A 23698-nucleotide genomic window follows, 5' to 3' on the forward strand; every position below is an offset into this window, starting at 1 on the left:
CTCTCCCACTCTCTCCCTCTCTCTCCTCCTTTCTCCCCCTCTCCCACTCTCTCCCTCTCTCCTCCTTTCTCCCCCTCTCCCACTCTCTCCCTCTCTCTCCTCCTTTCTCCCCCTCTCCCACTCTCTCCCTCTCTCTTTTCCTTTCTCCCTTTCTCTCCCCGTCTCCCCACTCCCTGTCTTTACCTCTCTTCCTCTGCCTCTCCTCCTTCCCCCTTCCCCCTTCTGTTCTCCTTCCTCAAACCACATGCATGCTTATTCTATAGCCTTCTGTTATATTCAAATCATAAAAATGAGCAGTAGTTGATATCCTTTGCAATAAGAATCAGGCACTGTAATGGCTGGCCTTTGGCATTGTCTCAACTTCACACTCAAACCATCATATGAGAAATTTTAGGATTTGTCCTGAAGGCCAGCTGAGACTCTCTCTCCTTGGATTCCAGATGAAAATGGCCACCAGCTTCTTATGTGCAGTGTCCACTTTGTTTAATCTAATCTACATTCATTATTATATTAATTAATTTGCCCATATTATAATTATATAACAGCCTCATTTATAAACACCGGATGAGGGTGTTGTTATATCCAATTGTCCTTTCAAAGGGACTTTTCTAATTGCAAAGAATATGAAGAAAAAACTGTTTAGAAAAAGATACAGCTAAGTACCCAAAGAAGTCTTTATGTTAACTAGCTGTATCTTTTACCCAAATATGTCATCACTCTAAGGAAGAGAGTTCTGTGAAGGCTCTTCAGTGGCTCCTTGCAGCCCTGAGAGTCTCTGATTTAACTTATCTAAATTATTCCTTCAGTGAGATCATGAGAAATTATTCCTTCAGTGAGATCATGAGCTGATTGTAGAAAATTTAGGTTTCAAAATAGACTTAAATATAACAAAAATGTAATAATATTTCAACACTATATAGTATAGTTTATATCAATGGAAAGGAAGCTATCTGATAATGTGGAACAAGTCTGTTAGCTTAAAATATGTGTATAACACGGCAGGAAAGAGCAATGGTTTTGTTGTATGCTAATACTTTTATTTCCTCCTCAAAACGGGTAAGATTCCACTTCTGAAAGTATTATCTATATTGTTACCCTGCGGGCACTCTTATAATTCTGAATAGCTTCTTTGGTGCCCATCTTCTCCTCTTGGCATAAAGCAGTTTGAGAAATGGACCTTACTAGAAACTAAACCAAGGTTTTGCAGATCTCTTGAGCCCCAAGCAAGTTATGCAGGATCTGAGGGAAAATCCTGAACTCTGCTATGAGCTGCTCCCAAATGGCTGTAGCTATAATGCTTGTGGGAAGCACATCCTTTCTACTTCCTGTCCCGTTGTTTTAAATGACAGAGTGGAAATATAGTTCCAACAGCATTTAACACCTGGACTCCTTAAAGTTACCCAGTAATTAAGTAATTAATCAGTGATTCATAGTACATTGTATCCCTTGCATAACATCAAAGCACCTACAATCTCATGTGTTTGTGTTGTACAGCTGTGTGTTCTTTCTTCCACACACCCATCTCCTTAGTTACTGGGGCTTGAGCTGTTTTCTTGGCCATTGTCTCCATATATTCTGCCCAAAAGGTATGAGAAGAAAAAGGAAAGGCATAGCTCAAAATAGTCACCTTTATTTTTTTTTCTATTGTTTACTAATTTAAAAAGTTCTGAAGAGGTCATATAACCATTACAGTCTTTGTCCTTTTAATTATCATTGATTATACTCTCAATATTACAAATTCAAATATTTTACTAACTGCACATATTGGAAAGGTGGAGGGTCAACAAAAGAGAGAAAGATCCTCAACCAGATGGATTGGCATAGTGACTGCTGCAATGGGCTTGAGTGTGTCAGGAAGTATGAGGATGGCACAGGATAGGACGGGGCTCAGATCTGTTCGTAGGGCCGCTATGAGTCATACTTGACTCAATGGCAGCTAATAATGACATACAAAAGCTAGATTTGTTTGGGCTTTAGACATTGCTGGATCCCAGATATCGGTCTTCCTTTTGGGGTGTAAATAATTTGGTCACTCCAGTGTGCCTCACTTAGCAAATCAGATCTTCTGAAGGACAGCAGGTAGAGCTGTAATTGGTCTAATCAGTAGATATTCTCCAGAGATGGGCTACATTAGGTTATTTATCTCAAAAACTAGTTCTTTAAAGGAATTAATTCTCATTTCAAAATAAAATATTTGAAGATTTAAGTGCAAATATTTTGTAGGCTAATGATCTAGAACAGGACTATCATTTTAAGGAAACTTACTTTTTAAAATAATTGATACCTTTTCAACCAAAAGAGACACATTTTCTTTGTGTTACAAACTTTTTTGCTGCTGTGATATTGATCACCTTGCCCATAATTTTTCTCAAACTGAACCTCAGTCCCCAATTTTTTATTGTTAAAGATTACATCTTACTACAAATTGGTAAAATTAGCCTCTGATGATCTTGGATCATTAAAAACACGACTTGTAAATTTAGTGTAGAAAGAGATACGGTTTGTTTCCAGTCAATGGGATGGAGTACACCACCTCGCAGATCTAGTGAGGATGTTACTCAGCTAATCTTACTTAAATACGTTTCTGGCTTTCAAGGCAATCCTGGCTCAGCTGCTATTAACAGGAATCTTAACCATGCAAGTACAGAGCAGTTGTTTTTCTCTATTCATGGTATAAGCCATTATGTAACAACAGTAGAATCAGTTAAACCATTTTTTTTCTCTTTTAATGCACTACTTGACATCAAAAGCAAAAAGAGGTAAGTTGGCTGTGAACTTATAGGTGAATAATGCTTTTTTGAATAATTTTTTTTCCTGAATATATTTGCTTCTTTTAAACTCTTTAAAATTCTTTTAGATTAGGAAGCTTGCTATTATAAATCCTTATTCATTTCTTTGGAAAATAAATAATCACTTTCTGTAAGATTTTTTAAATTTTTTTTTATCAAGTTGCTTTTCTTTTAACTGAGTTCTATTATTTCACTTTTTTGGTAGGGCTTAATATATTTTTAAATGCTTATTTTGGGGGTCTATTTTGGGAGTCTCAAGTTGTTTGTGATTTTCTTTTTAAATGTGGATTACCTACAGGTTATAATTATATATTACCTACAAGTAATACGTATACAGTTCTTTAAAAAATTTAAAAGGAAAAGAAAACCAACAGGAAAAAAGTATAACCAATCCACTGCTACAGAAGAGGATATCATGAACCTCCTAGAATATTTATTTAGTGTACCCTTTTTTTGAGATTATAAGAAAGGATGAAAAATAATAGAAAAGCAAATCAAACACATAACACTGCGTGGTTTCCTCTTATTTTTTCTTATTTGGCATCTACTTTATAATTGTCCTCTTTAGTGGGTTCTTGGTCTTAGTTTATGTAACTTATTCCTCTTTTCTTTCCTTTTGATGAATTAATCTGAAATTTCAAGGTTTAACCCATCTTCATCTGATATGTGCTCCTATTGACTTTGCTGTGTCAGTTGGTATTGCCTTTGGGAAAGAAATTTCAAACCAAAAGATCATAATTGTTGTAAATACCTAGCAGCTAAATGTACTTTTACCTCTTGGTGCCACTGTATTTGATTACCCTCTGTTGTCCACTATCATTGCTTCTCTATAATAGGTTGTTGATTATACACATATACATTGTTAATGGTACATTATTCAGAAGCTGAAAGTTGACTATATGCAGGATATTTTTATAATACTTGAGATTTTCAATAAAAACATACTTTTCTATGCACATTGATTTGCTTTGTAAGCTAGTCATATACTTGGCAAGGACAACAAATGAAAAGTGAAGTGAAAATTTGGTTTAATGTATAATCACTGAAATGTATGACAATGTTGAAAAGATATTTAATGCTTGTCACCAAAGTGTGATAAATAATATTCAGTTGTCATTTATGTGAAGGTAGAGGCAGATGCTTTTTTTTAAGATTTGTCATTTGTTCTTTCTTTTTTGTGATGTCTGTATTGAAATTTTTCTATGTGTTTCAACAATTCTGTCCTTATGGTCCTTGGGGAAATTTTCAATGATTATTGATTTTTCCTGATTATTGAAAGTACATAAAAAATAGAATTTTGAGGCTACAGTATACAGCAATATAGAAATTGGCAGATTATACTTCTGAGAAGTTGGAAATTACACTGTAGTCTTATATGTGTGTCCTTACAGTGAAACTAATATATTAAAATGGTATGCAGTATGTTGGGGGGGAAAGGGGGTGAAATAGCCTGCTCTATGTGTTTGAATATAAAATGCTTATTGTTCTTGGCTATCCATGTCTATTAATGACAATGTGTCTTTAAAATTCATCTGTTAACTTTTTTAGAAAAAAAATGGTTTTGGATTTTCCTGATCACTGTTAATATTTATATAAATGTTTTAGCCCATGCTTTCATTAATTATATTTATATAATATTTCTATCTCAATACTTATTTTTCTTCATTAGTTTATTTGTATAGGAGTCCTTTAGGACTACTTAAATATTCATGTTGTTACTGCAAAGAAAGTGTATTTTGTTGCTTATTTCCATCAATGTTTGTGTTGATCCACTAACACAATCATTTCGTAGATTTAGTGAGGAATAATTTAGTATTAGTGTTATTTGGCACATACTAAATATGAAAAAAACCCACCATTTAATCGATTATCATATTTTGCTCTGAAAATTAATTTTAAGATTACAGTCTTGGAACTATCAAAGAAGAATGATAAAAGTAATCATCTAGTATCACTAAAATAACCTTAAAATTATTTATCCAACAGTATTTCCTTTTAGTTCTCTTGTTGGAAGAATATTCTTAGAGTGAGAAGAATGTGCATGTTATGAACTGTTCTTTTTCCCTGAATGAATTGATCACACAGTGGCATTCATAAAATGGTGATAAAGATAAAAGCCCAGTGATCCTTTAAGGAAGACAGAGACCACACATCAGCAAGGATTTTACATCATATGCAAATTTCTAAGCAAACTAATGGAGGCAAATGATTATAAGGAGAAGTCTTTCCTCTTCTGCAGAAACCATGTCGCTTGGCTGGGCCAGTCAGGTACACTGCAAGGAGAATAGTTGTTCAAAGCTGTGTACACAGAATGTGACAGGTTCAGAGGAAGCAGATGTTTCCTTCTGCTGGTCAGGGAAGAAAACTGAGACATGTTTCTGGGTACTCAGAAGAGAAAAGCATTTCAGATTAATGAAGTTACAGGACACAGGCTTGTTGGAATTGACTTTTTAGATGCTCTACTTTGTCTTTTTTCCTTTCTTATAACATCATTGTTAATAGCAGTTACTCCATTTCTTGAAGCTGAAATGTGAGGGGTGAGGTACATCTTTCTGCCTTCTTTTCTTTGTCCCATTGGTCTAATCTGTGACCAGTGTTTGCCAGTTTGCTCTGGCTAGGTGCTTTCTTAAGCATTCTCTCATCCTAAATGATTGTGATTTAACAGAAAAGCTGAGGCTCTGGATTGAGAAGACATTTCTTCAAGTGTCCCTCAGCTACTAGTTAGCAGCACTGCAGTCTAAACCCAAGGGTCTCTCTGACTGAATTCTAAACTCCACGCTGAAAGGGAGGAAGGAGAGAGAATAGAAGAGAGAGCAGAGACACGATAGGAAAAACCTGTAAAAGTATCCTAGGAAAAAGGAAGGACCTTGTTTGTAGCATACATATTATATTATGTATTTCCATGGATTGTGTGGTGGTTATATAATACCCTCACTTAAGACCTAATATGAAGAATACTGTTCATGAGTATTCAAATTCCTATTGTGAAACTTTTTATAGTTGCCCAGTGTTTTGCCCTAAATTCAGTGCACATAGAAACTTAAATTTTCTGTTCGTTTGGCTACTCATATTTCGGCATCAGTTTGGTGGCATCTTGGCCACTTGTACTCCTCTCTGAAATGCCTTCTGCTGAGAAGTCTTATGCTGCTGAAATTTGGTTCAGCTTTTCATTAAAAATTTGTTCTTCTGGTGTGTCATTGAGTTAAAACGTTTATTTCAAGTCCTCTAAGGCTGCTTAGAGTTTAGAAGAAAGCTGGAGCTACCTTGGAATTTAGACCCTGAAGCAGATACAGAAGCTCCACAGAGTGACACATCTCAAGGGCCTAGACTGTCAGAGGCTGGGGAGAGTTCTCTCCTGGCCACGCTGGCTATGGCCTGAGGCAATCATTTAACTCCTAGTGTCTTAATGTACTTGTCAGTGAAATGGGGACTATGACAATCAGCCTCATTTGGGTTTAGAGAACATTAAAAAAATGAGGTTTTATCCATTCTCATGATCATAGATAAAGGGGCATGCCTAAACTCCTTATTTTTAAAAAATTAAAGATCGAAGAGCATTTGCATGCCAAGTGCTTAGTCCAGTGTGTGTGTGTGTGTGTGTGTGTGTAGAGAGAGAGAAAGAGAGAGGGGGGAGGGGAGGAGAGGGGAGAGTAGAAGAGGAGAGGAGAGCTGTTGTTAGGAACTATTAACGCATAATTGACTCATAGCTGATTCTCCAACCAGCAGATTTTCGGTGGCAGTAATTCACATGGGAGAAGATTGCTATCTTTCTTCCTCAAAGCAACTAGTGGATTCAAACCACATGCCTTTGGATTGACAATATACCACCTTACCACTAAGCTACCAGTGTAAAACAAACAAAAATATTAAAAAAAAATTTCACTCCTGTCAAGTCCATTCCAACTTATGTAGTGACCCTCCAACCAGGTTTCCAAGGCGGTGAATCTTTTCGGGAGGATATTGCTCATCTTTCTCTTACAAAGCAGCTGGTTAATTTGAACTGCATGTTTTTCAGTTAGCAATCTGACACATTAGGCGCTGTGCCACCAGGGTTCCTTGTAGTCTGTGTACTCAGAAACTCATAAGTGACCCTCCAGCAGGTTTCCGAAGCTGTAAAGCAAATGGGAGAAAATTGCCTATTTTCTCCCCAGCAGAGCTACTGGTTGATTTGAACTACCAAAGAGGTGCCACTTTGGGGTTAATATTGAAAAAACACCACTATTTCCCTTACTTCTCTGTTCCTTTTGTTCTTTCTTTTTTGTTCCTTTCCTTAAATCTCACTTAGTGAATAGTTTTGAAGAATATAGCCAGATTTGTAGAAAAAAAGAAAGAAATCTTTTCCCTACATATTAAGACAAAAATAAGGATACCCCTGTAGTATGAGTTTTAGAACATTCAAACTATCTGTCATCATCTTATCTAATAACTTTAGTTTCCTATTCTTCTGTCAGTTATTTATACTTATTGATTGTGCATTTATTTCAAGGGTATACTTTTTTTGTCCCAGATTATATGCATTTATAAATAACAAAAGTGTGATATCTCTGACATCATTTATTCAAATGTGCTCTGGTTCATATTTTAGGGCATCATTAGTTCAGGTAGCTCTGTTGGCCTGTTTCGTAAGGAGTAGCACTAAACCCAAAAGCCATAAGTCACAGAAGAAGGTAGGCAATCTCCTCCCTTGTGAATCCCTCTGATAATCTGCTGGAGGGCCAGCTATGGGTCAGTTCTACATAGATGGCACACAGCAACAGCAACCACCTCCCAAATGGAGGAGAGAAGCCGTATGCTTGTTCGAACTCACCATCGGCTCTGAAGGAGAAAGATGGACATTCTCCTATTAAACAATTTACAGCCTCAGAAGCCCATAGAAGAGTCCTCTGTGACTCAACGGTAATGGCTCAGTGACAATGATTTGAGACATTTTTGTTGCTGTTATTGTTCAAATGAGTCGATTAATCTTTAATTAGTATTAACTTAACCTTGATATAGTATGCAAGGTAACAAAGATAATAAAAATATTTCATATTTTGCTTTTTTGAATCTTAGACTTTGATTTCTCCTGCATGTTTTTTAGTATATAATTTTTATGCTGCAATTTTCAAAAGGAAAGTCTAAGTGTCTTTCTTTCTCGCTTTCCTTGCTGAAGGAAAGATGCTAAAAAAAATCCCATGGTCTTATGGAAGGTGAGATTAGAGGTTCCCAGGGTAAAATAGAATAAGGTAAGCAGCATGAGTACCTGGGCATGTCAGGAGCCAGGAGACAGTGTTTACACAGCAGGATCCATCAGGAAGGATTTATGCTAGATTACTCTTAGTAATGATCTCATAAGATCTGGGAAAGTGCTAACAGAATGTATCTCAGCTTTGCAACCAAGCATACCATTTATGATATTGTTTTGACAAATAGGGAAGTCAATTCCAGTTGATAATATAATCCACTACTATAATTGATAACAGTTTGGATTATATAATTGGATGCCTCCCCCAAAACTTTGGGGCACCACAGGAGACACCCCATGTATCTGCCCCATCCTCTGCTAGCTCGTTGTGGCCTTTGCACATCAGCTCTCATCCACACTGTGCTTACCAGCTCCTGCCATGCCGTGTGGATCCTGTGTGGTGGCGGCACGTAGAGGTGTGCCTGCCTCCTCCATCAGGAAGCTCGCTCTTTCCTTCAAAACAACTTTCAATATTTTTTAAAAAATTGGTAATTTTAGAACTTGCCTTTCAAACACAGTAGAAACTTGCAGGAAAACCGTATGTCAGGATCTTCTCTCCCTGCCATTAAAATTTGTTGTATGCAGCCACCTTCTTTCTCTGTCTCCGTTTTTGCACTCCTGTATCTTACTTTGTGCTTTGGAAGTAATTGGCTTCTCCAAGGGAAGAAGTCTGGTGGCACATGGGTCAAACACTCGGCTGCTAACTGAAAGAGTGGGAGTTCAAACTTGCCAGCCACTCCACAGAATGATGTGGCTCTCTGCTTGCCTAAAGGTGTCAGCCATGGGCCCCTACAGGCCACTTCTGTCCTGTTGTGTTCTATAGTATCAACTGTGAGTCTGAATGAATTAGGTTTGATTTTGAGCTCCTGTAAATCAGTGTCTCAGCTATATGGTCAGTCCTTGTGTTTTTTTTTTTTAACTTCACGATCCTACTATTTTTAAAGAGGTGGCTGGTATAAATTTACAACTAGAATAGCAGGTAAAAAGTAGGCCTCACTACTAGGAGGGAAGATAAATAAATAAAAAAAGCCATTTCCTAGCTGTGTGACCTCAGGCAAGTTAATAAGTAAAATTTGGAAACCTGGAACCAGTGTAAGGCAACAAACTGGGACAGAGAATACTCAGTATTTTACATGAAAACAAGTTATATGGCTAAGTGGACAGACTGCACCCTGTCAAAGGAAGAAAATCATCAAAGACCCCGAAAAACTAGTAGAGTTCTGTCACACATTGCACGTATGCTGGCCATGCCCTAATTTAATCAGTGCCTAATCAGTACCCTAATGCCAAGCTCTGAGTTTGGCTCTGGTGGAAACAGTAATAAAAAACCATTAAAAGAAGGGAAAACAAGCAATCCAGTATATTAGTATAGGAGACTATGATGTAGTTTCAAAATTACATGTGAGCCTTAGCCAACACATGGATTAGGACACAGACCCAGACATCCACATGGAAAAAAAATTCAATTAATCACTTTTTACTCTCTGATATGTAATTTACTGAGGAGATTAATTACGCATGCAGGCATGATTACCATCATAGGCCATTTTAAACAGATATTTGCAACTCAAGCTCATTGCAATACCAACAGGGGGAAAAAAAATCCAAGTACAAATGGGTTCAAGTGCAATGGGCCCACACAGATCACACACAAGTTGTTCAGCAGTCAGCTGTGCTTATTTTTGTCATAACTTCACAGTGTTACAAAGACTTACATAACTAATAAAGTCCCTAAGAAAAATGACTTCTTATTTGTCAGTAAATATTGACCCTTCTCCCTCTCTTTCCTACCTTCCCTTCTATTTGAGGTCCTTGTAGAAGAATGTTATACAGGCATATTCTTCTTGAACATATCAAAATCAAGTTGGAAGTGTGTTCAGATGCAGAACATCCTTTAGTCATCCCTGCCCTTGACATACAAGCACTGTACTAAGTATGCGGTGACACTTCTCAGGCATATGACCTTGTGTCTAATTCAATATAAACATTCCAAGTAACCACTTCAATTAATATCATGAGCAAATGTTTTAATAATGTACAAACCTCAAGCGCACTACAGTTAAGTGGGAACCAACTCATAGATGATCCTCCACTGGGCTTGTGAAACTGCAGATTGTGTGGGAGGAGATTACCTGCCTTTCCACCTTCGAGCTGCTGGTGGATTCAAACCACCAGAGGCTTGGATTTTAGGTGAGAAGTGCACCGCTCTAAAAACTTGGCCACTAGAGTTCTCTTTAGTAGTGTCAGGAGAAATGTTAAGTAGTTTTCAGTTGTAAAGGAGTTTCTAATAACGCCTTATCCACGAGGCGTTACACCACTAACTCAGAGACCTCGCCTCTGGTGCTTGGAATCCGCTGTCAGCTCCAGGGGAGAGAGAGGGGCAATCCCCTCCCATTAGACTCAGCCTTGCCAATCCACTGGAGGGCCAGCTATGAGTTGGTTCTGACCTGGCAACAATGAAAGAGCTAAGGCTATTTTATTTCATTGTCAGTTTAGATGTCACTATCCCCTGGAAGCATTCCATTAGCACTTGGGTTTTTATTTATTTAGTTAAATGTTTCTGGCATGAACTCCTGTAGTGCCCAGTACCTTCCCTGTCATGGGAAACAAAACACCATGTGTCTGGATAGTAAGTTAAGTCACGGGTTTAAACCCCAGGTCTACTTCTTAATGACTTCTTTAACCTAAGTCTCCCTTTGCTCATCTCAAAAGTAGGATAATAATATAAGGTTAAGGGAAATAATTCATACAGAGTGCTTGGTACAAAGCAAGTAATAAGGAAAAAAGTAATGTAGTAAGCTGGATGGTTCCATAACCAACATCATCATCATCACCATCATTATTCACTGCAGTTGCTTATTAAATGTATTCATCTCTCTCAAAACGAGTATTGTGACGTGCAGACCATATCATCTCTGTTCCCCTTTCGTCTACACTGCCTGCCACAGTTCTGGCAGAGCAGAGGAGTTTTCCTAAGTTGACTGTTGACTGGCTGAAATGAATTCCTGTGGCCCACAAGGCAGCAGTGACCGCCGTGGTTCGGCAGTAATTTCTACTTAAATAACACAACTGCCATGTTAAATGCCTTTTTAAAAGCAATGATGTGAAGCTACATTCTCAAGATAGAGTCTATTCTAACCAGAGTAGGTGAGAACATATTAGTGAGAACAGAGCTTGTCTCTGGGCCACAGGGAACTTTCACACCCTCCTATCACACCCTCTGACTTTTACAGAATATGTGCTGATGCTCAGATCCACATGGGCACAACTGACAGCTGTAAACCTTAGTAGAGGGATTTAGAAGATGGGCCAATCTATACTACTGTTTTTACTTTTTATCCCTTTAGCTCTCCAATCTATGGGATATGATTTTTATTCTTACCATAGCATGTAGCTAAATACACATATATCTAATAAATGCAAAAAAAGAATTAGCTAGCCATGATAATACTTCTTAAAGGAGAAGGAAATGGCATTCACTACAAATGTAAAGTTTCACCACCACGTAGTAAACAATTTAAGAGTGAGCACAGTGGCCCTGCTTACCTGCTCTCTCTTTACCTCAGCACATATTTTGAATGAATTTTAATTGTAACTATTGGCAAAACTTCTAATATAAGTGTTATATGAAGAGATAATATTCAGGTCACTTAAACTAGCTAGCGGGAGAAGGGTGGGCAATCTCCTCCCGTGCCATTAACTGCCTCTGAAAACCCACTGGAGGGTCAGCTATGGGTCGATAGCGACTCGACAGTATGCAGAAACAGCCACAAACTAAAAATCTGTACTTTCTCAAGACAATTTTCTATTAGTTTCTATTTACACCCGTCACATTTACCAAAGTACACCGCTGGAGGGCAGCAGACACTGGTTAAGTAAGAAACGGCGTGCTTTAAACTACCTTGTGGCTAAGAAAGCTTTCTGAAATATAGGGGACATGAAGTGCATCCTTTAAGACTCTGAGATTCTACAAAAGAGAAAAATCTGAATTAATCAAATTGCAAAATGGAAAAACAAAAGAGTTGACGAAAAAAGAACTCCCCAGATATGCGAAAGCAAGTAGAACAACTGAAAGACTTTCATTGAATATAATTTGACCACTAGCTACTCAAAGAGAATTAAATCGACAGCAAAGATCACTTTATAAAAGGTACCTTAGAAATGTACCTTGAATTGAACCTTCTTCATATTTTATTCTACTTGGAATGAAATAGAGTTTGAAATATTTCTAATGCATAACCAGTGATTTTTATTAAATTTGACATTTTGTAGTTGCATAAACAAATATTGTTAGAATATATACCAGTTTTAGGATACATAATACTGAGTACAGACTTTTTAAAGGACATTTCGATACAGCCTCATTAATTCATGATTATAAATTTAGAATGCGATGATTTGGCTGTAGTGTAGGTGCACAATATACAGAGAAACAGGTTGGCTGAGCAAATATGAGTTAGCAAGAAGAAATGGTTCTCTTTTTCAGAAATAATTGGATTTTAACTCTAACTCTGGTTTTGAGGTTTTGTGTGGTTTTCCCTTTTTTCCCTTCTTTTGTCAAAATCCATTTGCAGAAATGCAATGTAGGCAAATCTAATCATCAGCTTGCTGAGTGGCAAGAACTGTTAACCAGATTCTTTCTGATCATTTGCCACATGGTTTCTCTTAGAGTAGATACTTGGCTTGACCTGTGAAACCACGGACTTTTGCCAGCTAGCACTTGTTTACTTAGGGTGACCAAAAGGATTTAGAATTCTTTTTTTTTTAAAGTAGTTTCCCCCCTTAATCTGGTTACTAACAATTAACTGTTTGATAGCCATTCTAAGATTTCCACTAACAATTTTTGTTTGGGATAAAGAGTATCTAATTTTAAGAAAACTGTAAAGATGATTTCCCTGTACAATGCCATTATGTTAATCACGGGAAAGATTGTATTGCATGCTTTCCTAATTGTATTTATGTGGGTTGGAATTAGAGTCAGTTCTCTGAAGAGTCTTCATTTTTGGAATAGCACATGTAAGGGCAGAGCTTAGTAACCACCGTCACATTCAAGTTCAGAGCTTTCATTGTACTAACAGACCCTTTATATTAGATGTAGCCAAACATGTATGACCAAGCATGTCCTGATATACTTGAGAAACTCCATGACTAATTTTCGTGTTGCTAGTATTTGTAATACTGTATTTAACTAACAAAAAAGGTCTTGTCTTTTCTAGACACCAATTTTATAAAAAAGAGATTTAATCAAGAGATAGGAGACGTTTCCCTGGAAATGAACATTCCTCACTAAATCTCAGGCAACTGCTGTAGGCTTTATACTGTTACTAACACCTTGCGCTGTCATCTCTTTGTATACATGTCTAATTTATCAGTTTCTTGTAGATTGTCAGCAGCCTGCTGCCTCCGTACCGCCACAGTGCTCACAGCTAGCCGGGAGGCAAGACTGCCCAACTGTCAGGTAAATTCACATGTCCTTTCTCCCCCCACCCAGCTGCATGGCAGACCCATAGACTCCAAGCTGCCCTTTCTGACAGCATCATCATTCCTTCTGCATCATGATACATTACTATATTTCATTCCATGTATGAGCTACATAAATGCATATCCTGTAGCCTGAAGTCCATATTCACTATTGAGAATGCAAAAGAGTGGCAGTTTCTTTCACTGGCCATTAGAATAAAGGCTGCCTTCAATCTTGTTTGTGCAAATACAGATATGTGTTGCTTCATGTCCATCATACAGTCTGTGAAATAGAATGTGATGTGATTTGGACGTTGTGTAGAGATCATATTAAAACCTTATGGGAGCCCACATTCAGTTGTCCTCCTGGCAACTGTCACCACTGCTGGAGCTGCTGGTGAATCAAATGCTACTACCACCTTCCCCCAGGAGCTGTACCCAAAGCCATGCCCTCTGCCTCCCCTGCTGTGGGCCAGTCATGGTCTAGTGCCACACGGCCAAGCTTGGGGTCTTTTAAACCACTATGTGGGAAATAGTAAGACAACAGAGGGCTATTTTTCTTTAAAAAAAAAAGAGGTAAAACTAATGAGGATGTGTATGTCGAAAGTTGCCAAAGAGACATTAAGCCACACATACTTGTACTTGTGTTAGTCCATCCCATTACTTTCTGAAATATAAAATCTGAGCTCATTTGAATGTTTGCCTTTTTTTTTTCTTCTTCATCCCTCCATAATAATATATTTCTTAGGCAAACAAACAAGAATAATGTAAAAGTATGACTACTGTCTGTTCAAAGACAACTTCTAAAATTACTTCTATATTCTGTCCACTCAGTACACGTATTACATTGAGTATTTTTAAATGGAAAATGTTTTTTAATTGGCATTACATGAAAGAACATTTGTATTATATCTGGGCAATTACATTTTCGTAAGATCCATGGCCAGTAAGTTGGAAATAGGCTGACTATTTCTTATCCAGGTGAAAATAATCTTAGCTTATACTTACATAAATGTAATTATGTTTTTCTTGTTTTAGTAGTCATGGTTCTCCTTTTGTTTTTCCTGTAAGGTTCTGAAATTAATCTCTATTTATCTATCTCTCTCTCTTTTTCTCTCAGAAAATAAGATAACAAAGTAAGAATATCTTTCCCCCCAGGGTAGTTATTGAATGTAAACAGGAGATGCCTTTAAAGGATAAATATTCCTATATTGCCTTTCTTTTAAGAACTTATATATTTGACTATTGCCATGAATGCTTACTTTTTTAAATTATCCCCACATCTATGTTATTTTTTACCAACCTTCTCTCTGCCACTACTCTTTTTACTCAATGACAATAATGATATGAAAGATGAATAGATCTAGGTGGTGTCAAGTATGTCTCATAGTGACCCTGTGAACAACACACCTGACTGAACCCTATCCTGTTCTGTGCCATCCTCACAATCTCTCACACACTCAAGCCCATTGATACCATCACTGTGTCAATCCACCTGGTTGAGGATATTCTTCTCTTTCACAGCCCCTCTACCTTTCCAAACATCATGTCCCTCTCTATGAAATGACCTCTCCAAGCAACATGCCAAAGTATGTGAGATAAAGCTTATCATCTTTGTCTCCAAGGAGCACTCTAGCTGTACCTTCTTATAATGTTTATTATACACAGACACACGCCCCCCCATAAAATAATCTAAAGTATGTTTATTACAGATGAAGATACTGAGGCCAAGAACAGTTAGCCTGCATGCTTAGGAACCCAAGCTATTGAAAAGAAAGCAAAGACAGAGTTCTCTCCCACACCTGTGTGAGATTTGAGCAGTAGAAAAGGAGTCACATATTTATTTTCAAACCATGAAAGTTCAAATATTGGGAAAATCACTGGGCCTCTGTATAGAATTTTCTCAAAAGTTTTTAAGATAGGCTTAAGTCTCCCTTATGACATTCTCTGAGTATGCGATCCAAAATAAATGTTGAAATAAATCAGATGACATTTTTTTAGATTTAATATAAAGACTTCCCCCCAACTTCATCAGTATATAGCCTTTTCCCCCCCTCACTAGTACTTCCCCCCACCCCATTCCCCCTACTTCCTCGTTATTCATTGTCAGCTCTGTGATGCATAACAGGCAATTGAGAAGACCTGAATCAGGCCTGAATCAGGTGTACCTTAGTCTTCAAAATGAAAACATTGCTCTTCATAATTTGTAGAGGTCCCCGACAGCAGACTTGGCCAGTGTAACATGTCTCCTGATTTTCTGACTGTTGATACAAAGGATGTTGATTATTGATCTAAGCAAGATCCTTTTTCCATCTATCATAATGTTGATATGAGGAACTTTGTCTTCTTGATGTTGAGATGTAATCCATATCAAAGGCTGTAGCCCTTGATCTTTTGTAGCAAGCACTTCATATCCTCCTTACTTTCAGCAGCCAGGGTTGTGTCATATGCACCACACAGGTTGTTAATGAGTCTTCCTCTGACCCTGGCTCCACATTCTTCTTTATAAAGTCCAGCTTCTCAAATTATTACTCAGCATGCAAATTGAGTAGTTATGGAGGAAGGATACAACCACGACACACACTCTTCCTGTTTAAACCATACAGTTTCCCCTGCTCGTTTCAAGCAATAGCTTCTTGATCTAACATAACATTCTCTTGATCTTTTTGATCTTAGATCTAGGTATCTTTTCAGACAATGCCTTGATCTCATGAGCATAATTAAGTGTTCAGCTAACATTCTTCCTAATGGTAGCCATATTTTGTTATGATCCACACATCAATGCCTTTGCATAGTCATTAAAACACAAATAGATAGTCTTCTGGTATTCTCTGTTTTCAGCCAGGATCCATCTGACATCAGCAATGATATCCCTGGTGCCTTGACCTCTTCTAAATCCTGCTTGAACTGCTAGCAGTTCTCTGTCGATGTAATGTTTACCAATATTTTGCTTGTACGTGATATTAATGATGTTGGTCAATAATTTCCACATTCTTGGATCATCTTCCTGGGGAATGAGGACAAATAGGCATCTCTTTTAATGAGTCAAGCAGGTGTCTCCCAAATTTCTTGGCATAAACTGGTGAGAACACCCAGGGCTGCCTCTGTTAGGTGGAACATGTTGATTGATAATCTGATTATTCTTGGAGCCTTATTTTTACCAGTGCCTTCAGTGCACCTTGGACTTCATCCTTTATTATCATTGCCTTTTGTTAGTTTGGTACTTCCTGAAGTTATTCAGTGTGGATGAATTCATTTTGGTACAGCAATTTTGTGTATTACTTCCATTTTCTTTTAATAGTTCCTGTCTCATTCAAGATTTTAGCCTATAGCAGCTTTCAGTATTGCAACTTGAGATTTGAGTTTTTCAATTCTTTCAACTTGAGAAATGCCAAGTAATTTCCTCCCTTTTATTTTCTGTGACTCCAGTTCTTTGCATGTTTCATTATATTATTTTGCTTTATTTTCTTGAGCTGCCCTTTGAAATCTTCTGTTTAGTCCTTTTACTTTGGCATCTCTTTGTTTTGTTTTGGCTTCTCGACACTGTAATGTAATTTTCATACTCTTCTGACATTCATTTTGATTTTTCCTTTCTCCTTTTTAATGACTTTTTTCTCTTTTCATGGATGGTATCTTTGATATCCTCGCACAGTTCTTTTGGTCTTTGATCATTGGTCATTCAAGGATTTGATCATTCAATGCCTCAAACCTGTTCTTGAGATAATTCTTAAATTCAACTGGGATAGACTCAAGATCATATGTTGGTTTCTATGGATGAGTTTTAATTTTCTTTGGTTTCAGTTTAAATTTTCACATGAGTAATTGATGGTATGTTCCACAATCAGCACCTGGTCTGGTTTTGACAGCTGATATTGTGGTTCTCCAGTGATTCTTTTTACAAATATAATCAATCTGATCACTCTGTATTCCATCAGGTGAGGTCAATGTGTAAAGTTGTCATTTGTATTGTTTTAAAAAGTATTTGCTATGAATAGTAAAGTCGTCATTTGTTCCTTTTAAAAAAAGGTATTTGCTATGAATAAATCATTGAGCATGCAAAATTTGATCATTCAATCTCGAGTCTTATTTCTGTTACCTGATCCGTACTTTCTAACTACCATTCTTTCCAACTTTTTTTTATTCCAGTCACCAGTAATTGTCAATGCATGTTGATTGCATGTTTGGTCAATTTTTAATTGCAAAAATTTGTAGAACGCCTCAATCTCCTTCTCTTTAGTTTTAGTTATTGGTACATATATTTGAATAATAGTCATATTTAACAGATCTTCCTATTATGTAGATGGAGAGTATCCTATTAGTCAAAGCATTGTGCTTTGGAATAGATCTTGAAACTGCCTTTTTCACTATGAACATGACACCGTTCTTCAGTTTTTCATTCCCAGCATAGTAGATCATGTACTTGATTCAGAGTGGCCCCTGCTAGTCCATCTCAGCTCACTGATGCCACAATGTCATTCTTCATGCATTCCATCTCATTCTTGACAGCTTCCACTTTTCCTACATTCATACTTTGTACATTCCATGTTCCTGTTATTAAGGTTTGGTTGTAGTCATTTTATACATCTTTCAATGACTTCCTATCTGGGTTCTACCTGTTAGGCTCTGTCTACCTACCTCTGTTCATAGGGGTTTCAAAGGCTCCTTGCTTTAGAAGTGATGGCCAGTCCTTCTTCCTTGTCTGAATTGAGGAGCTGTGTTGCATCCTACCCACCATGGGTGACACTTCTGATCCCTGAGAGACTGGTAGCACAGATTCTGGCCTTACAGCACCCCCACAAGCTACATTAGTACAGCAGGCTGACAGATAAGTGCTGTACTAAGAGGAGCACATATTAGTACCCAAGCCTATACACATCTAAAATATTAAATAATTGGCAACATGCATGTAATTCCTCAATAAACTAACTGACAGGTGATAGACCTCTAAAAGCAAACTATATAGGCAATCAGGTATACAAATATTATAGTACAAGACACCCCTTTCAGACCCAAGCTGAGGCCCATGGTGACACAGCAGGATGGGATCCTGGATGAGGTTATTGGCACTAACAGTGGTTCACCTGAATCTGTAATACTTGTTCTTCACACAGGCCCTTGGGCCTGAAGGCACCAGTCAAAGCCTCACCTAGAGCAGGCTTACCTGTTACTTATCTTTGTCTATATAAGACTTTGATGAGATGTTAACACACCTGAAAAGAGGCCTTTTTCCAAGCCTCTGGGATTATGATCGACTTCCTTCCTACTCATGCCACTCCCAAATGGAGCACATTTAATGCCTTTATTGCTGCTTTTGGGGAGAAAAGACAGTCAGAATTAGAATTCTTCCTATGCACTAGACACATGTTAAGTCCTTTACTGCGCTTGTCATTCAAGTAAATGAGGTAGCACTGTTATGGCCTAGTGGGTTGGGAGTTGCACTGCTAGCCCAAAGGCATACATTTCCAATCTTACCAACTGTTTATGGAAGAAAGATGGGCAGTCTCCTCCCATGTGGTTTAGAGCCTCTGAAAACCCTTGGAAGGTCAGCTTTGAGTCAGTTCTAGCTCGACAGTAACGAATTGCATTTAAAATTAAGAAACAAGGCTTAACACGCACCACTGTCAAGCTGATTCTGATTCGTATATAAGACAGGGGAGAACTGCTGTATAAGGGTTTCCAAGGCTGTAAATCTTAATGGAAGCATGCTGCCTCGTCTTCCTGCTCATATTGGTTAAATTGCATGGGACTAGTGAGTTCAAGCTGCCATATTTTCAGTTACAGTGCCACTAGGCCTCTTAAGCTGAGGCTTTTGTTTTTATTAAGTGCCATCAAGTTGACTTCAACTCACAGTGACCCTGTGTACAACAGGACAAATCTGTGCCTGGCCCTGACCCAGGAGGTCAAATAATTGTACCGAGCACAATCTGGAAAGCAGGACGGTCAGTGACTCCAACACCATTCTTCTAGGCACCACCATTTACCAGTTCACTATGCAGGAGCCATTGAAGTTATATTGTAAGGAGCAGAGTAACAAGAGTATGGAAATTACTCACATTGACTCTTTTTCTAAGGTGGTCAAAGTATTTTGCGCATGTCGATACTGTAAACTTTTTCTATTCTTTGTCTCTCAAGCACTGGACCACACTGACTCTTTATCCCCAATATTAATTAGTAATGTTTGTTAAGTATACAAAAAACAAAATTTGCTTGTTTACACCTTGTCTTCTACTTCTTTCAGTCTATCCATACATTCAAATAACTTTTCTAATGGGGTACAGTTTTTAATAAAGCATTGAAGAGAACATGTCCTCATATTTTACAATGTAGCAGTTTTCTATTAAAGTTATTACTAGGTAATGGATATTATAATATGAAGGAACAGCCCACAGTGTTACAGCCTTGGCTATAATACTTAAGTGTATCCAGATGTTTACATTTAACAGCTTCTTGTTCAATCAGGTAGTTATCTAGTTGGAGTTGGATTTTTTAACTTTCTGAAAGTATATCCATTTTTATAACAATAATTTCTTAGGCACATTATTTACTACATGCTTTTCTTAAGAAAATACTAAAAGATAAATAATAAATGGTCAACCAGAACTGAAGCTGAATTCTTCCTATTCTTTAAATGATAAAACTTAAATACTTGCATCCAAGAAGTTGTTTCTTACCCTATTAGCCACAGAATGTATTTGCCACATAGTGTACATTGTAAGATTGCATTTTACAAAAATGTCAACTAGTGATAACAGAACATAAAATATCATCTGTCATTTATATGAGAAATCTAAAATGAAAAAAAAAAATTATTAAGCGTCATGAAGGACATAATGTCAAGGTGCTGGGCCAGGTGAGTTCTTGCTGTGTTGAAGCTGTTGCTGTGTATTTCAGCTGGTCAACAAAAATACTTTGTCTCTTAATCAAGAAGAGTCTTGGATTACACAGTCTTCTAAAGTTATGCACTCTGGTATGTGACTACTCAGTATGTTTCATGAGATTAGATAATGGGTTAATTTCCTAAAAAGGAACTATTATAAATCATGGAGATGTTTGGAAAGAAACTTGCTTAGGTCTGTGGGAATAGGAGGTTTAAAGAAGGTGTGGCCTGGTAATCCCCTGGCCATGTGATTCCATGGGCAATCTTTTCTGAAACGTGTCTACTGCACATTTCCAGCCTTCGAAACCGAATAGAGGGTCACCTTAAAGTGAGTGCTGACTTAATGGCAAAGAGAGAGATTTCCTATATTCACCTACCTTGTTTTAAAAATAACTAAGAAAAAGTACCATTTTTATCACTGTGTTACTTATACAAATATAGACTATCAAATCTCCCCTTGAATTAAATTAGCAACATTTTAAGTCAACAGTTTGAAAAGTAAAATAAACTCAAACAGACTAGTTATGTTACATAATTATGACTGTATATTATAATCTGAGATACACATGAAGGATAATCTAATACAAAAGATAAAATTATTTGTTTAATATGAATTTTTAATCTTAATCCCATGATCATATTATCTCAAGAAACTTGCAATTATTGGTAATACGCTTTGAAGGGTTTTTTTAAAACATTACTCCTATATGAAATTATTTTCTTTATATGATATTGAATTTAATAATATGAGGGGAATGGACTTTTAGGAAAATTATTTTTTCAATTAAAAATAATACTATTTGTGTAACATCCCTGTTATTAGTCACATTTTAAAAGGTTCTGTAATTTTATTTTAGAAAATCCAGTTCTTCTGCTTCCTTATTCTTCAAGATCACAGACTGCTACATTGATAACTGAGCGCTTCTGTGTTCATTTATAGAACAGAGGTGGAGACCTCATTATGTTCTTAACATATGGGGAGTATATACCATCAAGCTAAATCAACTACAGAAAATCTTTGGAACAAATTAGACTTGCCCTGGCAAACTGGTTTCCTATTGAGTTGGAATCCACCAGTTAACTACAAAGGAAAAACAAAGCATCACCATAGAGTTGACTCCAGTTTATGGTATTTATAGGCCACTGGTGGCCTTGGGTCAGGAAAATGCACTGCAATCCTGAAGGCACACAGTTCAAGCCCACCAGGGCCTCTGTGGGAGAACGATGGGCAGTCTCCTTCCATGGGATTAACGACCTCTTAAAACTCAGAAGGTCAGCTATGAGTTGGTTCCAACTTGATGATACACAACAACATAGACTAGAATTTACCTATAAGTTTTCTGAGGCATTAACCTGCTACATCTTTATTCCCTTAAACCCATGACTCTTTGGATAGCAGATCTTTGGATACCACCAGGGCCCCTTCAGCAGACTGTTGTTTATGTTGTTATGCTTTCAAGTTGGAACTGACTCAACAGCTAACCCTGCAATAGGTTTTCAAAGGTTGTGGATCATCAGGATAAGATTTCCTATCTTTCTCCAGCAGAGCAGCTAGTGTTTTCAAACTGCCTGACTTTGGGTTGGCAGCACAACTTCTTACTTATTGGGCCACCACACTAGAGTCTTCTAAACCTTTAGTCTGTGTAACAGCAACATCAGCGTCATCGTCCAGGAGCTTACTAGAAAGGTGGAATCTCAGACCTCTCGCTACACTGACTAAATCAGAATCTGCATTTTACTCAGACTTCCAGGTGATTTGGTATGTACATGAAGTTAGAAAAAAAATGACCTAAAGAAATCTTACAGATAACCCAAGACTTGGAGGAGTGAAAATTTGAAAAACAACTGTAGGGAGAGAGTTCCTATTTAAGTTCCTTCACATGTTTTATTTTTTTATTCTTTGTGGATTGTTTTGAAGAGTCAAAGTTGACTTGGCATGCTTCCGATTTAGAACGTTTCCTAAATTCCCATTGACTTTTTTTAAAAAAAAAAACCTTGTGAAAATACTTTGTCTAATCCTTGCAACCGTGCCCGACCCTTGTGTTTCTTGCTGATGCCCTTGTTTCTTGTTTACAGTCCTGACATAGCTCTCCCAGGCGAGCAACCACATTCCAGCTCCCAGTGTGCACCTCTCCACTGTCTCTCCAAGCCTCCCTACCCCTAGTCTTCATCGCCTGTGAACTGACAGCTGGGGTGAAAGTTGTGTAACCACACACAGGATACTGCCCAAGATCCAGCGGGTGTTTTCTTCTTGCTTGTTAGACGTACAATTGGATGAATGTCCATCTCTGTGGAAGATGAGAGAGGACTGAGAAGAATAACACAAAGCACAGACGCCGGTGTGATAAAACATTTTATGGTTTCTCTAAATCATAGATAAACTTCTGCAATCCAATGGCTATGGTTCCTTTAAATATACACAAACAGGAAACATGTATCTCAGATGGCTGGCATTACCTCGATAGCATAAGAGAGACCTAAGACCATGTAAAATACATATATTGTAAAATCATCTTTGCTCATGCTTCAAATTCAGCTATAAAATTGATTCCAATATTTTTCTGTCTTTGATATTTATTTTGTACTTTATTTGCTATCTGATTTATGTCTATAAGAGTCACTTCTGTGAGAGGTGAACTGAATTCACTTATTTTTCAAATAAGCATAATTTGCTTAAGTAAATGGAGTAAACTTTTTCATTTAGTTTAAAATCTGGAATTGGCCAGGCTGTGGTCACTTTTCTTGCACAAAGTGATAAATGAGATGCATTGGAATGTTTAACAGTAACTGTATTTTGCTGCTGCACTGATATTGTTTATGTTCTTACTTTCTAATCAATAGCTCATTAACTACTTCATTTTTTAAACTTCTTCACTGAACATTATTAAGTAAATCTAAAAAAAGAGACTAAGTTATTATTCATTGATTCATTCAGTTTTTTACTGCATCTTTTGTTGTGTTTAGAGATTTTTTTTGTTGTTTTTTTTTAAAAAAAAAAACAAACTCAGACAAGTAGATGCACTGGTGCTGCTCCTGTGTGTGTGTGTGTGTGTGTGAGAGAGAGAGAGAGAGAGAGAGAGTATGAATGACTGTGTGACTGTGTGTATTAAAAGGCTAAACAATTCGAAGGGGGCGGGGGGGATGATGTGTTTCTTTAAAGACCAGAATTCTTTTTACTTGTCCCAGGTTAAAGGTCCTATTATGAATCTTTCTTGCTAAAAGAGATCAAGTACAAATGGAAAAGTATATATATAAGTGGATGGAAGGAAGCCTTTAGTTAATTACTCCAAAAGTATTCAATGTTTATGTAAAAGTGTATCTTTTGTTGTTGTTGGGTTTTTTCCCCCT

At 37.3% G+C, this 23698-nt stretch overlaps 1 protein-coding gene across 2 annotated transcripts in view; it reads left to right on the forward strand.

Moving 5' to 3' along the window:
* BICD1 (bicaudal D homolog 1 (Drosophila)) overlaps positions 1-23097 on the forward strand; it is a 312684-nt gene extending 289587 nt beyond the window's left edge. For both annotated transcript variants that reach the window (XM_006902178.1, XM_006902179.1), the window contains 2 exons: positions 13396-13471; positions 22427-23097. In XM_006902178.1, the coding sequence (XP_006902240.1) occupies positions 13396-13471; positions 22427-22514 (164 nt within the window). In that variant the 3' untranslated portion in view covers positions 22515-23097. The remainder of the gene's footprint in view (positions 1-13395; positions 13472-22426) is intronic.
* The last annotated feature ends 601 nt before the right edge of the window (positions 23098-23698 follow it).

Source organism: Elephantulus edwardii, unplaced genomic scaffold (assembly GCF_000299155.1).
Source record: "Elephantulus edwardii isolate Elephantulus edwardi_28Jun2011 unplaced genomic scaffold, EleEdw1.0 scaffold00377, whole genome shotgun sequence".
Lineage (NCBI taxonomy): Eukaryota > Metazoa > Chordata > Mammalia > Macroscelidea > Macroscelididae > Elephantulus > Elephantulus edwardii.